This window comes from Heteronotia binoei, chromosome 16, assembly GCF_032191835.1.
Source record: "Heteronotia binoei isolate CCM8104 ecotype False Entrance Well chromosome 16, APGP_CSIRO_Hbin_v1, whole genome shotgun sequence".
Classification (NCBI taxonomy): Eukaryota; Metazoa; Chordata; class Lepidosauria; order Squamata; family Gekkonidae; genus Heteronotia; species Heteronotia binoei.
The window spans coordinates 49489483-49504977 of NC_083238.1; the positions used below are offsets into that span (position 1 = coordinate 49489483).

At 42.5% G+C, this 15495-nt stretch overlaps 1 protein-coding gene across 1 annotated transcript in view; it reads right to left on the minus strand.

The window, feature by feature from the left end:
- Nucleotides 1-15495, minus strand: part of LOC132585236 (aldehyde oxidase 2-like) — a 70974-nt gene that overhangs the window by 5710 nt on the left and 49769 nt on the right. Inside the window, exons 26-29 of the mRNA XM_060257042.1 lie at nucleotides 15234-15362; nucleotides 14091-14165; nucleotides 4292-4344; nucleotides 2727-2841 (exon numbers count right to left, since the gene is read on the minus strand). Of these exons, the coding sequence (XP_060113025.1) occupies nucleotides 2727-2841; nucleotides 4292-4344; nucleotides 14091-14165; nucleotides 15234-15362 (372 nt within the window). The remainder of the gene's footprint in view (nucleotides 1-2726; nucleotides 2842-4291; nucleotides 4345-14090; nucleotides 14166-15233; nucleotides 15363-15495) is intronic.

Sequence of the window (15495 nt, forward strand, 5' to 3'; positions counted from 1 at the left end):
TCAGCCATAGCTCTGGCACAGGTTGTCCTTGAAAGGGCAGCTGCTGTGAGAGCCCTCTCCAGCCCCACCCACCTCACAGGGTGTCTGTTGTGGGGGAGGAAGGTAAAGGAGATTGTGAGCCACTCTGAGATTCAGAGTGGAGGGCGGTATATAAATCCAGTATCTTCATCTTCCTCAGCTTTCATCCACCAACAATATCCTAGGGTTGCCTGCCTCCAGGTGATAATAATCCAGAGCAAGTGTGGCCAAACTGTGGCTCTTTCACACATATTGTGCAGCTCCCGGAGGCTGAGGCTTACTCTTGAGTCAGTGTGCACAGCATTAGGACCTCAGTCAGCCTCTGAGTGCTGACCCATAGGTAGGCAACTATTTCCAGCATGTGTGAAGTGGGGAGAGAGGGGGAAATAGGGAGGCTTGCAAACTCTTCTCCACCACAGAGGTCGCCCAGACATCTAGTGCAGGGAAAGAGTGCAAGAGCCGAGGGAGAGAAGTGAGCATGTAAGTTGTGCGCAGTATTTGTTCATGTCTTGTGGCTCTCAAGCACCTGATGTTTATTCTTTGTGGCTCTTACATTAAGCAAGCCTGGGCACCCGTGATCCAGAGGGTTCCACAGAACAAACCCAGTGAGTGTTTGCAGCCTCCACGTTGTGGGTGGTGATCTCCTGGGATTACAAACTGATCCCCAGGTGACACAGATCAGTTCACCTGGAGAAAATGGCAGGTGGACTCTATGGCAGGGGTGGCCAACGGTAGCTCTCCAGATGTTTTTTGCCTAGAACTCGCATCAGCCCCAGCCATTGGCCATGCTGGCTGGGGCTGATGGGAGTTGTAGGCAAAAAACTTCTGGAGAGCTACCGTTGGCCACCCCTGCTCTATGGCATCATGCCCCATTGAAGGCCCCCTCCCTGAACCTCACGTTCCTCAAGCTCCGCCTCACAAATCTCCAGGTCTTTCCCAACCCAGAGCTGGCAACCCTAATCATCACAGATTCCAAAAAGCTGATTCTATAAAGAACCAAAGACTATTTCACAAGCAGGGCCAGATCTAGGGGGGAGCAGAGGGGGCACTTGCCTCGGGCGCTGCTGGGGGGGGGCATCAAATTGGGTATGGAGTCCATTCTATTCTATGGGTCCATAAGATAGAATGGGCCAATAAAGGGGCGTCATTTTTAATTCCCCCTCCCATCAAAAATATGTAGATCCGGTCCTGTTCATAAGCTCTGAGATGGAAGGACCCTCCTTCTTTCAAACTGGGCATTACAAAAGTCCTTCAGTATGGGTATCAGCTGCCTTCCTCTGCTTACAGGAACAAGCCTGAGGGGCGGGGGAAAGAAATCTGACTCTATGGTTTGGATATTCAGCCAGATCTCTGTTTCCGGCATTTGAAAGCTCCAGGATCTGTTGCGTCTTCGACAATCCAGAGCTAGAACTGGGAGAATTACATTCTGAAGCAGGAGCTAAGGAGAGGTCGTAATTTTTTAGGGGGGAGGGGCTGTCAACAAGTGTGGCATAGTGGTTAAGAGTGGTGGACTCTAATCTGGAGAATTAGGTTTGATTCCCCACTGGGTGACCTTGGGCCAGTCCCGGTTCTCTCAGAACTCTCTCAGCCCCACCTACCTGAGCCGCCCTGAGGCCGCCTTTGGCGGGGGAGGGCGGGATATAAAAATAAATTTATTATTATTATTATTCACAAGCAGGGCTCTTTTGGTAGCAGGAGCTCCTTTGCATATTAGGAGCCCCCTTGATGTAGCCAATCCTCCGGGAGCTTATAGTAGGCCCTGTACAAAGAGCCTTGTAAGCTCTTGGAGGATTGGCTACATCAGAGGGTGTGTGGCCTAATAGGCAAAGGAGTTCCTGCTACAAAATGAGCCCTGCTCACAAGATGCCTGTTGCAGGGAGAGGAAGGGAAGGCGATTGTAGGACACTTTGAGACTCCTTAAGGTAGAGAAAAGTGGGGTATAAAAAAAATAACTCTTTTTCTTCTTATGGCAACCTCGTGGTTGCTCACAAGACTCTGCAGCTCAAAGAGAACACTGATCACAACCTTGGTATTCCTTGGCAGTCTCTTATCCAAATACTAGTCACAGCTGACCCTGCTTAGCTTCTGAGATCTATCCAGGTCAAATTATTCTTATGTACAGGGCTTTATTATTTTTTTGTAAGCAGGAATGCACAGGAACAGTTCTGGCTGGCTTGGTGCAAATGTATTCCTGCTGGGCTTTTCCTACAAGAAAGCCCTGTGGGAAACACTGGTGATGTTAAGGGGTGGTCTAATAGTCATATGAGTTCCTGCTGGGCTTTTTCTACAAAAAAAGCTCCGCTTATGTATATAGGAAAGGAAAGGTCCCCTGTGCAAGCACCAGTCAATTCCGACTCTGGGGTGATGTTGCTTTCACAACGTTTTCAGGGCAGACTTTTTACGGGGTGGTTTGCCATTGCCTTCCCCAGTCATCTACGCTTTCCCCCCAGCAAGCTGGGGACTCATTTTACCGACCTCAGAAGGTTGGAAGGCTGAGTCAACCTCGAGCCGGCTATCTGAAAATCCAGCTACCGCTGGGGATCGAACTCAGGTCGTGAGCAGGACTTATGACTGCAGAACTGCAGTTTTAACACTCTGTGCCATGGGGCTCTTATGTATATAACTGATGTATAAATGACATACTTGCTAACAAGCTTGGATCGTGTGTGCACATTTTGAAATCATTGCAGTCGGTTATCAAGGATTACCTTATGGTCCCCTGTCAGGCAGTCAATCTCCACTTCAGAGCAAGAAGCCCCAAAAACAAAGTATGAAAAAGGGTTTCCTTCTCCAGCCTTCCAGTCCATATGGGCGACATATCCCCTGATGGGAGAAACAAATCCAACTCTTCAAATACCAGGAGTTCACTGGACTGTAATGTTCTGTGACAATATTGTTGATATGCTGCTCCAACATGAGCTGGACAACTGAAAGGAAGCGGGCTGTTTCACAGACGGCACACGGGTCACAGTCATTCTTTGTCATTTCCCATTTTTGGTTGAGCTCTGTCTATTGCTAAACTCACATCTGTTCTCCCTTTACTTCTAGCCCAGGTATACAGGGTATAATATAGTGGGTTCCACGCAATGAAGAGGCAAGGTGGTAGTGATCATCAGCTCCTTATTAGGTACAGCATAGTATAGGGCTGCACTCAGAGACTGGGGAACTGGGCCAATGGGGCCAACTATATACAACTCAGGGTTCCCGCGCTACCACGTTATTGGGTCATTCAAACCAGCAGAGGACCCGTGATTGGAGCAAGGCAGCAGGGCTTTGGATCCTGCTGCCCATTGTTCCTGAGTCCCCAAGCTCCGTTTGTATGGCTCCAATGAGCCAGGCAGGAACACCCATATGCAGTAAGTCTTTACTTGAGGCCTCATACACAACACAGGGCCACTGACACTTGCTGGATGATGCTCATTCTACATCAGCTACTGAGTTTCTCCAAGGGTGTTAAAAGTTTCTGCCTCTTTGAGAATGTAACACCCACCATCACATTCTCTGATGATGCCTATATAATAGGCCTATGAGGATATGGATCCTCATTCCAAAGATGAGGCTAGGGATGTGGTTTCCTTCTCTCTAACCGTCAGATGTGTGGGGCTCAGTTTGGATCAAGAAATTAGGGTGTTCTAAGCCAACGGTCCCCAACCTTTGGGGTACCAGGGACTGGTTTCATGGAAGACAATTTTTTCACAGACCCGGGGGGAAGGGGGGCAGTGGTTTTGGGATGATACAATTCTGCAGTTTATTTCTATTATTACATTTTAATATGTAATTCAAGAATTATACAACTCATCATAATGCAGAATCAGTGCTTGTTTTCCTACAACTAGGTGCTTGCTCACCCATTGCTTACCTCCTGTGTGGCCCGGATGCTAACAGGCCATGGACCAGTACCAGTCCACGGACCAAGGGTTGGGAACCCCTGTTCTAAGATTTTCCCAATCTGCAAATATTGCCAGGGAACCGCTACTTACCCACTAGAGAAATTGAGATGGGAACCTGTGTTATGTTCTCAGCTGGGCAAACAGCGACTTCCTGAGAGCATTTAAGATCAGGAAACATGTTTGGGGAAGGCTTGAAATGCTCTCCACCTTGTGGTTTTAATTCAAACCAGATCCTTTTGCACCTGAATTCTAGAAAGGAAGTCTGGGAGCTCCTTCCCTGGGATTCCTGTTGTCACCTCTGTTGACTCTTGAGCCATACAATCTGAGAAGCATCTGTGATTCCCCAAAGACAGCAATTTGGGAAATGATACAGGATTCCTTACTTGAAGTAGCCAGTAGCTGAGAGGCTGATGCTTTCCTCAAAAGCTTTCTTAATCTGCAAGAGAAAGATCATCAAGTGACACTTATAGCAAAGGAAGAACAATTTTCTAGCTCTTTATAGTCAAATTTCTGATTTTTCTTGCTATTCAAAATTTCTGATTTTTCTTGCTATTCAAGTACGAGGCAATGATTAATAAAACTGGAGGCAGATCTTCACTTTCTCTTTAGAAAAACAATGAAATTTTAGGGCATTACTATGTCGAAGCCTCCAATAGCAGCACAAACCAAAATTATATGAAGTAGTATATTAATGTTCTGCAGATGATGTTTGTGAATAATTGATAGCGTAAAAAGGTAAAGGTAGTCCCCTGGGCAAGTACCAGTCGTTTTCGACTCTGGGGTGACGTTGCTTTCACAATGTTTTCACAGTAGACTTTTTACTGGGTGGTTTGCCATGGCCTTCCCCAGTCATATATACTTTCCCCCCAGCAAGCTGGGTACTCATTTGACTGACCTTGGAAGGATGGAAGGCTGAGTCATCCTGGAGCCAGCTACCTGAACCAGCTTCTGCTGGGATTGAACTCAGGTCTTGACTTGTGAGCAGAGGGCTCCGACTGCAGTACTGCAGCTTTACCACTCTGCACCATGGGGCTCTTCTAACTAATAGTGTAGGCAGGGCTTTTATTTTTTGTAGCAGGAACTCCGTTGCATATTAGGCCACACACCCCTGATGTAGCCAATCCTCCAAGAGCTTACAGGGCTCTTCTTACAGGGCCTACTCAGGGCTCCAGGAGGATTGGCTACATCAGGGGTGTGTGGCCTAATAGGCAAAGGAGTTTCTGCTTAGGGCTGTCAAGCTCCCACCAGGGGTGGGGGATCCCCTGTCTGGGAGGGCCCCAATGCACTGGCATGGAGCATGCCACCAGGGGGATCCCCTCCCCCGAAGAACCCCATCAGTGTGCAAAGTGATGTCATCACACCGGGGATGGTATGCAGGGATGCTTAGGCTTCCCAACCCTCCTGCCCTGGTGGGGGACCCCTGAATTTTCAGCCTCCTCCCCTGCCCTCAAAAAATCTGGGGCAGGGGGAAAGAGAACATAGCTGTAGGCATCATGTTGGGATCCGTTTTTAAAATGTGTCCCTTTAAGGCTGCACAGGAAACAGGAAGGGCTTCATGGGAAAGTAACAGTTTCCATGGAGAATGGCCCCTCCCTTTCTTTTCCTGTGCAGCCTTGCTTTCGGTTTCATAGCAAGCACATGCTGCTGGAAGAAGACCAAGTACCTTAAGAGTTTGTGTGTGTGTGAGAGAGAGAGGGAGGGGGGATTCCCTGGTATGGAGGCCCTCCCCCCCTTTAGAAAGCGTGGGGGGGAGGGAAATGTCTACTAGGCACTCTATTATTCCCTATGGAGAACGATTCCCATAGGGAATAATAGGGAATTGATCCGTGGGTATTGGGGGCTCTGGGGGGCTATTTTTTGAGGTAGAGGCACCAGATTTTTATTCCGTGAATAAACAATTTTTATTAGTAACATATGGTAGCAAAACTATATTTACAACTTATAAAAGCTTAAAGTAAAAGAAAAAAAACTTTCTACCCCATATCTTACTTTTCCCCCACCCCTCCCCCCCGTTACTTGACCCCCACCAGTGTTGTTTACTTAAAGGAAACAAATATTAAAGGTACCTTTAACTGTTAAGAAAACCCCAAAAAGTTATATTCTTATTTTAAAAACCTTAATCATTATCAAAGATTAGGGTTTGTAGAATCTTTCGGGATCAAGTGCCGTGTTCTACTGGAGAAAGTTTTCCTTCCAGACGTTTCGTTCTCAGCTGCGGAGAACATCCTCAGTGGCGTTGCAGCCGGAGCAGGTGCTCAGACCTTCTTGGCTGCTGTGCATTGAGTGGGGCCAGGACTGCTGGAGAGCTGCTATTTGTAGGCTGGAGGGGGTGTGATGAAAGTCTACACCTGTGGTGCAGTCTACATTGGCACTACCCAACGCAGTATCAACACCCGTCTCACCGAACACAAGAGACACTGTCGCTTGTTTCAGCCAGAAAAATCAGCTCTAGCTGAACATGCACTTCAAGAAAGAGACCACATCATCCACTTTGAAAGAACTGAAGTCCTTTCTACGGTCTCACATTATCATACCCGCCTGAACAGAGAAGCTATTGAGATTTACAAACACCAGCACAATTTTAACAGAAAGGAAGAAGGCATTTTCATCCACCAATCTTGGTACCCAGCTCTGCAAAACACCCTACAGACTATAAATTGCAGGAAGTCTCAGAACAACCAGCAAATTCCACAGAACAATCAGCACAGTCAACAACCATCTTCCTTATCTTCAAACCCCTTCCAACCTTCCCAGCAATTAACACAGAACAATGGTCACATTCAACAGCCAGTTTCTTTATCACTACCCTTCCAGGAAGCCCCACCAAACAATGGGCACATCCACAAACCAATTGCCCTTTCATCACACCCCCTCCAGCCTACAAATAGCAGCTCTCCAGCAGCCCTGGCCCCACTCAATGCACAGCAGCCAAGAAGGTCTGAGCGCCTGCTCCGGCTGCAATGCCACTGAGGATGTTCTCCGCAGCTGAGAACGAAATGTCTGGAAGGAAAACTTTCTCCAGTAGAACACGGCACTTGATCCCGAAAGATTCTACAAACCCTAATGATGTTACCAGCCGTGAAAACCTGAAATCTTTGATTATCAAAGATTGTCCAATGTCCTTTTATTTTCCACTTTTTCTAAGTATCTTCTGAATTTCTTCCACTCCAACTTAAAAAGTTCCAAATCATAGTCTCTTAATTTTCTTGTTAATTTGTCTATTTCACTCCATGACATAACTTTTGTAATCCAGTCCCATTTCTCTGGTATTTTTTCTTGCTTCCACAGCTGCGCATACAATGTCCTAGCAGCTGAGAGCAAGTACCATATTAAAAATCTGTCTTCTTTTGGAAATTTTTCCATTTGTAATCCCAGCAGAAAGGTCTCTGCCACTTTATTGAATTCATATCCCAAAATCTTAGAAATCTCTTGCTGAATCATTTGCCAAAACATTTTAGCCCTTTCACAAGTCCACCACATATGGTAGAAAGAACCTTCGTGCTTTTTACATTTCCAACACCTATCTGGCATCTTGTTGTTCATCTTTGCTAATTTTTTTGGAGTCATATACCATCTATACATCATCTTAAAACAGTTTTCTTTAATACTATGACATGTTGCGAGTTTCATAGAATTCTTCCACAAATATTCCCAAGATTCCATCTTTATTTCTTTATTAACATTAATTGCCCATTTTATCATCTGAGATTTCACTACTTCATCTTCTGTAGACCATTGTAAGAGTAATTTGTATACTTTTGAAATTAATTTCTCATTATCTCCAAGCAGAACTCTTTCCATTTCTGTTTGCTCCTTCCTTATTCCTTCAGTTTTGATATCATTCTCCACCAAACTTTTTTATTTGTTGCATTTTAAACCAATCATATTTGTAACTCAGTTCTTCTGCAGTTTTCAGTTCTATTTTTCCACTTTGTATTTTTAGTAGCTGATTGTATGATAACCGTTTTTCTTTGGCTGTTTTAGCCGTTATCTTTATCACTTCAGCTGGCACTATCCACAAAGGTCTCCTCTCATCACCATATTTCTTATACTTTATCCATGCATTTAGTAGATTACTTCTTATATAATGGTGAGAGAAAAGGCCATCCATCTTCTTTTTTCCGTAATATAAGTATGCATGCCAGCCAAATTTTTTTCCATGGCTTTCCAACACTAAAAGTTTTTTATTTAACAACGTTATCCATTCTCTCATTCATACTAAACAAACTGCTTCGTGATACAATTTCAAATCTGGTAATTGGAATCCACCTCTCTCTTTTGCATCTGTCAAGATTTTCATTTTAATCCTTGGTTTCTTCCCGGCCCACACAAATTCTGAAATCTTCCTTCACCATTTATCAAACTGTTTAGCATCTTTCACAATGGGAATAGTTTGAAACAGATACATTATCCTTGGTAGAATATTCATTTTTATTGCAGCTATTCTGCCCAACAATGACAAATTGAGCTTGTTCCATTTTAGCACATCTTCCTCTATTCTACGCCATAGCTTCCCATAATTATTCTTAAACAAATCAATATTTTTCATTGTTAACTCTACCCCTAGGTACTTTACCTTAGAGGTAACGTCACAGCCCGTTAGTCTTTGTAATTCTTGTTGTCTATTTACCTGCATATTCTTGCACAAAATTTTAGATTTTTCTTTATTTATATAAAGTCCCACCAACTCCCCAAACTCTTGTATTCTCATTAATAACAAAGGTGTAACTTGTATGGGGTTTTCATTTATAAACATTATGTCATCAGCAAATGCTCTGTACTTGTAGGTATATCCTTTTATTTGTAACCCTTCTAGATCTTTTTCTTCTTGAATCTGCATCAATAAAATTTCAAGAGTCATTATAAACAACAATGGTGAAAGCGGACAGCCTTGTCTAGTACCTTTGCTGATTTTCATTTCGTCTGTAAGATCTGCATTAACACACAACCTTGCCCTTTGTTCAGAATATATTGCTTTTATCATTCTTATAAAGCTTTCTCCAAGCTCCATCTTATCCATTACTGCAAACATAAAGTCCCAGTTTAAATTGTCAAATGCTTTCTCTGCATCCGCAAAGAATAATGCTACTTCTTTTTCTGGATGTCTTTCATAATATTCTACAATATTTACAACAGTTCTAATATTGTCTCTTATTTGTCTTTTGGGAAGAAAACCAGCTTGATCTTCCTTTATAAAATTTATCAAATGTTGTTTAAGTCGTTCTGCCAGAATTTTTGTAAATATTTTGTAGTCGTTATTCAAAAGCGAAATTGGTCTGTAGTTTTTCACATTTGTGGCATCTCTATCTTCTTTAGGTATCAAGGAAATAACGGCTTCTTTCCATGTATTTGGTACATTCCCTTTTGTTCTTATTACATTCATCAACTTCTGCAATTTTGGTATTAATTCATCCTTAAAAGTTTTAAAAGTTCTGGCCTGGGAGCTTTCTCATTTTTCATTGCGTTGATTGCTGCTTCAATTTCTATTTTTTCAATTGGGTCATTCAAAACTTTTCTCATATTTTCAGTTAGGGGCTCAATTTTTAATTTTTGTAGATATTCATCTACTTTCTCTCTCTTTACTTCAGCACCTTTAAACAGCTTGGCATAGTACTTAAAAATTCTCTTTTTATTCCCTCTTGAGTAACTACTTCTCTTCCATCTATCACAATTCTACTAATTATTTTGTTTTCTCTCTTTTTCTTCAGTTGCCACGCCAAATACTTTTCCGTCTTATTTGCCCCTTCAAACGATTTCTGCTGAAGCCTTTTCAGATTCCATTCCACTTCTTTGTTTAACAAATGTCTCAATTGAGTTTGTAATATTGAAATTTCCCATAGAATTTTCTTTTTCCCTGGTCTTTTTCTCAGCTCCCCTTCTTTTTTCTTTATTTCATTTTGAATGTCCAATAATTGTTTTTCTTTTTTCCTTTTGTCTTTATTGTTCAGAGTAATCAACAACCCACTCATTACTGCTTTATAAGCATCCCAGACCATCTGAAAGTCAATATCTTCTTTATCATTCACTTGGAAAAATTCCTTAGTTTTTTTTTCTAGAAATGTCACTGTTTCTTTGTAGCAAATCTTCATTCAGTCTCCATCTCCTCAATCTTTTAGACAATTTTGTAATCCACATTATTGGGTTATGATCAGCCCCAATTTTAGGTAAAATCTCTATCTTCCTTGTTATGAGACCTAAGTCTCTAGTTCCCCAAAGCATGTCAATTCTGGAAAAAGTCTTATGTCTTGCAGAAAAAAAAGTATAGTCCCGCACTTCAGGATTGAACTTCCTCCATATATCTTCTAAATTTTCTTGTTTAACTAATTCAAAGAAAGACTTTGGCAGTTTCCCTTCTTTCCCATCGTTTTTTTCCCCTCCAGATCTATCCAATGAGTTCTCGACTGTTCCATTAAAATCTCCCATTAAGAGTGTTTGATCATAAGTCAACTCATCTAACTGTTGTGTAATGTCTTTTAAAAAAGCATCCTTTGCACCGTTAGGTGCATATAGTCCCAATAACAACGTTTTTTCCCCACTTAATATTATCTCAACTGCTACAAATCTTCCATCTTTATCTTTAAATACTAACTTTGGCTCCAATTCTTGTTTAATATAGAAAACTACTCCCCTTTTCTTCTGTTCAGCTAATGAGAAAAATTCCGTTCCCAATTGTTTGTTCCATAAAAATTTATAATCCTTTTGTTTAATGTGTACTTCTTGCAAACAAATTGTATTACAATTTTGCTTCTTGATCCAATGAAATGTTGCCCTTCTTTTTTGTGGTGAATTTAGTCCATTAACGTTCCAAGACAATAATTTGTAATCCATCATGGTGCAAGTTCTTTATTTTCTTCAAAAAATCTACTCAACTCCTGGGCATTTGTAATTGTAACTCTCTTCCCCTGAAGTTCAAAACTCAAACCTTCGGGTATTATCCTTCTGAACCTTGTGCCATTGTCTTTCAGTTTTTCTGTCAACTTTTTGTATGTTCTCCTGTCGTTTATCACTTGTCTTGGCAGCTCCTTCATGATTCTCACTTCACTGCCTCCTACTATCGGTGACTTTACAAAGTTTTTGTTCATGATCCTTCCCACCATTTCCTTTGCCATATATCTTATAACATCTCTTGGCAAATTGTTTTTCTTGGCAAAAAGCGAATTAACTCTGTACATGTAATCATACATGTTTTTGGTCTCATCAGGGTCTTCACCTAAAAATTCTGCAATTATTTTTATTATATATCCTTTCAAATCACCATTCTCTGCTTCAGTTACTCCTCTCAGACATATCTGAGTTTCCATTAATTTACAGTCGTGGATTGTCACTTTTTCTTGAATTTTCAACAAGGCGGTGTCATGTACTTTAACTTTCTCTTTCACCCCCTGCACTTTCTTAAGAGGCACCAGATTTTTAGTATAGCATCTAGTGCCTCTCCCCAAAATACCCCCCAAGTTTCAAAAATATTGGACCAAAGGGTCCAATTCTATGAGCCCCAAAAGATGGTGCCCCTATCCTTAATTATTTCCTATGGAAGAAAGGCATTTTAAAAGGCAAGCTGTCCCTTTAAATGTGATGGCCAGAACTCCCTTGGAGTTCAATTATGCTTGTCACATCCTTGTTCCTGGCTCCACCCCCAATGTCTCCTGGCTCCACCCCCAAAGTCTCCTGGCTCCACCCCCAAAGTCCCCAGATTTTTCTTTAATTGGACTTGGCAACCCTAGGGATGCTCTAGGACTCACACAAAAAAATCTCTATGGTACCATAGAGTTTTACCACAAATCCTAGAGCGTTTCCAGTGTGGCACTCTAGGAATCATGGTAAAGTGAGCCCTAGAGTGTCCCCTGTGCGATGACATCACTTCCGGGTGATGTCACTGCACCTGTGAAGAACATGTGAAGAACAAGCCCCTCGCTGGATCAGCAGTGGGACTTGGCAACCCTGCTCCTGCTCCAAAAAAAGCCCTGAGTATAGATGTGCAATGTGGAAGGAAGTTTAAGCTCATTCTCTCTGTCCCTCCATAGCAAGGGTCCCCAATCTTTTTTGAGCCTGTAGAAACCCATATGGCCGCTGCAGGAAATGGAGCCAGTCACAAAATGGCTGCCACAATTTACCTTCAGTCACACAGTGAATATCCTCATGCTGTGGTAGCAGCTACATTTTTTAAAATCTGCCCAGCCAATCAAATATCCATAGTTAATCATAGGTTTTGCTTGGCAGAAGTCAAACTTTGCCTTGCCCACCATCTAAAATCACTTGGTGGGCATCAGGAAAGGAGGGAACAATGGCAGTGTATGGGCAACTGTAGATGAACAGTTTGCAGGACAATCATCTTATATTTCTGCCCCATCAAGAGAGTCCCTTCCTGGTACATGTTTTAGTATTACTATTTATTAAATCATTTATCCCAAACATTTCTTTGTGGTTCAAGGTGGCTTACAAGAAAAGTTTAAAAAAAACCCCACCCATTTCCAGTTAAAGCCAGAATAACAAACCATCCAAATTTCTCCCTCTCTTAAAAGATGCCTGCCTTTGAAACTAATCAAGTCCTTCTTCAAAAGGATAACTTCATCACCTGTCCTAGTAGCATCCCCATTGAAGTTACCTAAGTATCCTGAAAATCATGTCCCGCTGCCAGAAAAAGGCATGAATTTTAAGTAATATCAGGGCCCCCTTCAGACCAGAAACAATACCTCGGTCATTCCCCCGCTGTTTCAGAACTTCAGGACTGTGCCCATGCTATAGGAATCAGGCAACATATGGGCCAAGCCACCATCTTCTCTAATTTCCCTCACCTCAGCCCACTTCCAATGCATGTACTCACCTCCTGTTCTTCCGCTTCCCCCTCTTTCCACTCTCTTCCCTCTTTTCGCCACTCCCTCAGGGCTAAATCACACACTGCAGCTCACCTCATTTCCCATTCAAGCCTCATCTCCCTGTATTTCACTCCCTTGAACACCCCAAACCCTTTGTCTCTCCCTTCCTCTTCTCCTGTTCCTCTCTTGGGGAATGCCCCACACAGATCCATGGTGGCAGCGGCAGGGGGACTGTAGGAGACTAGCTTAACAGGTTCCACTACAAATTAATTGCCTTCTTATTTTCCCCAACTCCTGATGTTTATTAGTTTTTAGTATATTCCCCAATTTTAGCATATTTTATTACTTTGCCCTTTAACATGATGATGATATTGATGATAATGATGATATTGGATTTTTATCCCGCCCTCCACTCCAAATCTCAGAGTCTCAGAGCAGCTCACATTCTCTATCTTCCTCCCCCACAACAAACACCCTGTGAAGTGGGTGGGGCTGAGAGGACTCTCACAGCAGCTGCTCTTTCAAGGACAACCTCTGAGAGAGCTGTGGCTGACCCAAGGCCATTCCAGCAACTGAGAGTGGAAAAGTGGGGAATCAAACCCAGTTCTCCCAGATAAGAGTCCGCACACTTAACCACTACACCAAACTGGCTCTCACACCAAACTGGATCTCCTTTCTTGTTTTCTTTTTATATATGTTCAATAAACATCAAATCTAGTTTCAATTCACTGTTGACATCTCCCCCCCACCCCCCATGTCATACCTCCCTTCAGAAATATTTGTTCTCCGCAGAGTGTGTATTGTTGTTGTTCAGTCGCACAGTCGAGTTTGACTCTTTGAGACCCCATGGACAAAGTCACACCAGGCCCTCCTGTTTTCCACCATCCTCTGAAGTATGCTCAAATTCATGTTTGTTACATCAATAATGCTGTCCAGCCATCTCATCTTTTCTCGTCCCCTTCTTTTGCCTTCTGTCTTTCCCAACATCAGGATCTTCTCCAGTGAGTGCTCCCTTCTCATTTGGTGGCCAAAGGATTTGAGGTTCAGCTTCAGCATCTGGCTTTCCAGGGTTGATTTCCCTTAGGACTGACTGATTTGATCTTCTTGCAGTTCAAGGGACTCTCAAGATTCTTCTCCAGCACCACATCTCAGAGTGTGTATATACATACACTAAATCCTTTGCCAGGATTCTGAAACACGCATGTAAATTCTGTCCAGCCCCTCCCCCTGATCCATTGGCAACACTGCTGTGTTGATCTTGATAATCCATCAAGACAAGCAGGCTTTAGAATGGGGATCCAACTGTCTACACAAACATATTATTCAAACAGGATAATTATTCCATTTTAGGAATACAAACGATGCTTACCCACTCTTCCCATTTGCCTTTGGGGTTTTTTTTAATGACTGGTTCAAGGCGCTTCCGAAGAGTTCGGCACGCATTCTGTTGGAACAGGCGGCAAAGGAAAACAGGATGAATTCATCACAACAACATGGCCAGGTTTTATTTTCTAACATTCTAACGTAAATTGTGGGTCTAAAGGGCATGATCATTTTTTCAGTCTTTCTTGAGCATCTGTGACTTTTCCTTGACAATAGGACCTTCTCAGGTTAGAGATGTTCATCCCTCTATAGTATTTGAGTTACCGTCAAAGGACCATGTGCTCCCAATGTGGAAATTACTCCTAAGTATATGCATAGGACTGAACAGACTTTCAGTCCCATTAATATCAATGGAATTTAAACGCAACCCACTTCTTTTGGATTGGTGACTGTATATTCTGAAAAAGTATCAATTTATGATTGCATTGATTGGATGTATATTAACTCTTGTTAGCTTTGTTGCAATGTGAAGAACAGGGATACTAATTCTTTAATAAAGAGCTACACCTGCTGTGCTGTAGGTACCTAAGAGAACACTTCAGTCAGGGTTGCAAAACCTGATCTCGATCCTCAGCATCAAAGAGGCCAGACTCAAGATGAAGCAGAGCCTTTTCTGTTGTGGCTCCTGCCTGGTGGAACGAGCTGCCGGAGGAGGTTAGGGCCCTGCGAGAGCTTTCACAGTTCCGCAGAGCCTGTAAAACAGCGCTCTTCCACCAGGCATTTTGGAATTAAAATCGACAACAACAGGAAAGCAGAAATTAATCCAGCTGGCCCACCTCGAATATCATATTGTGACTGGGGATCTTTTCCTTATAGGACATCCAGCAGAAATACTTGAATAATAAAATCTTAACATCAACGGAGTTGGTAGTATCCGCCATCATTCATACATCAATATATTTGATCAAATAGCACCTGCCATTGTTTTATCTAATTGTTTTATATGTTTATGATGTACTTGTATTTTTATCCTTTGTCTATTAATATTGGTTTTATGACCTCTTAATGTGAGCCACCCTGAGTCTGCTTCGGCGGGGAGGGAGGAATACAAGTAGAATTAATAAATAATAGAAATGCTCAGAGATGTTACTTAGAAGACAGTATGGGAGCCCCAAACAAGTGGCCAAACCTGGACTGCTTTGCCGTTGGTTTCTGAGGCAAAAGCTCCCGCTGTGACCATCGCGTTGGGTATTGGAACGGTACTTCTTTCAAAAATACGTATATAAGATGAGGGTATCATTAATTCATGGGTGGCAACCTGTTTATTTTCAAAACAAAAGAAATCATCACTTCTATTAGGAATCACAGCACAGTCTCAAACTCGGGAAGGAACGTAATATTTGCAATTAAAGTCAAGCAGGTAAAGGAACAAACGGGTTAGGAAATCCATG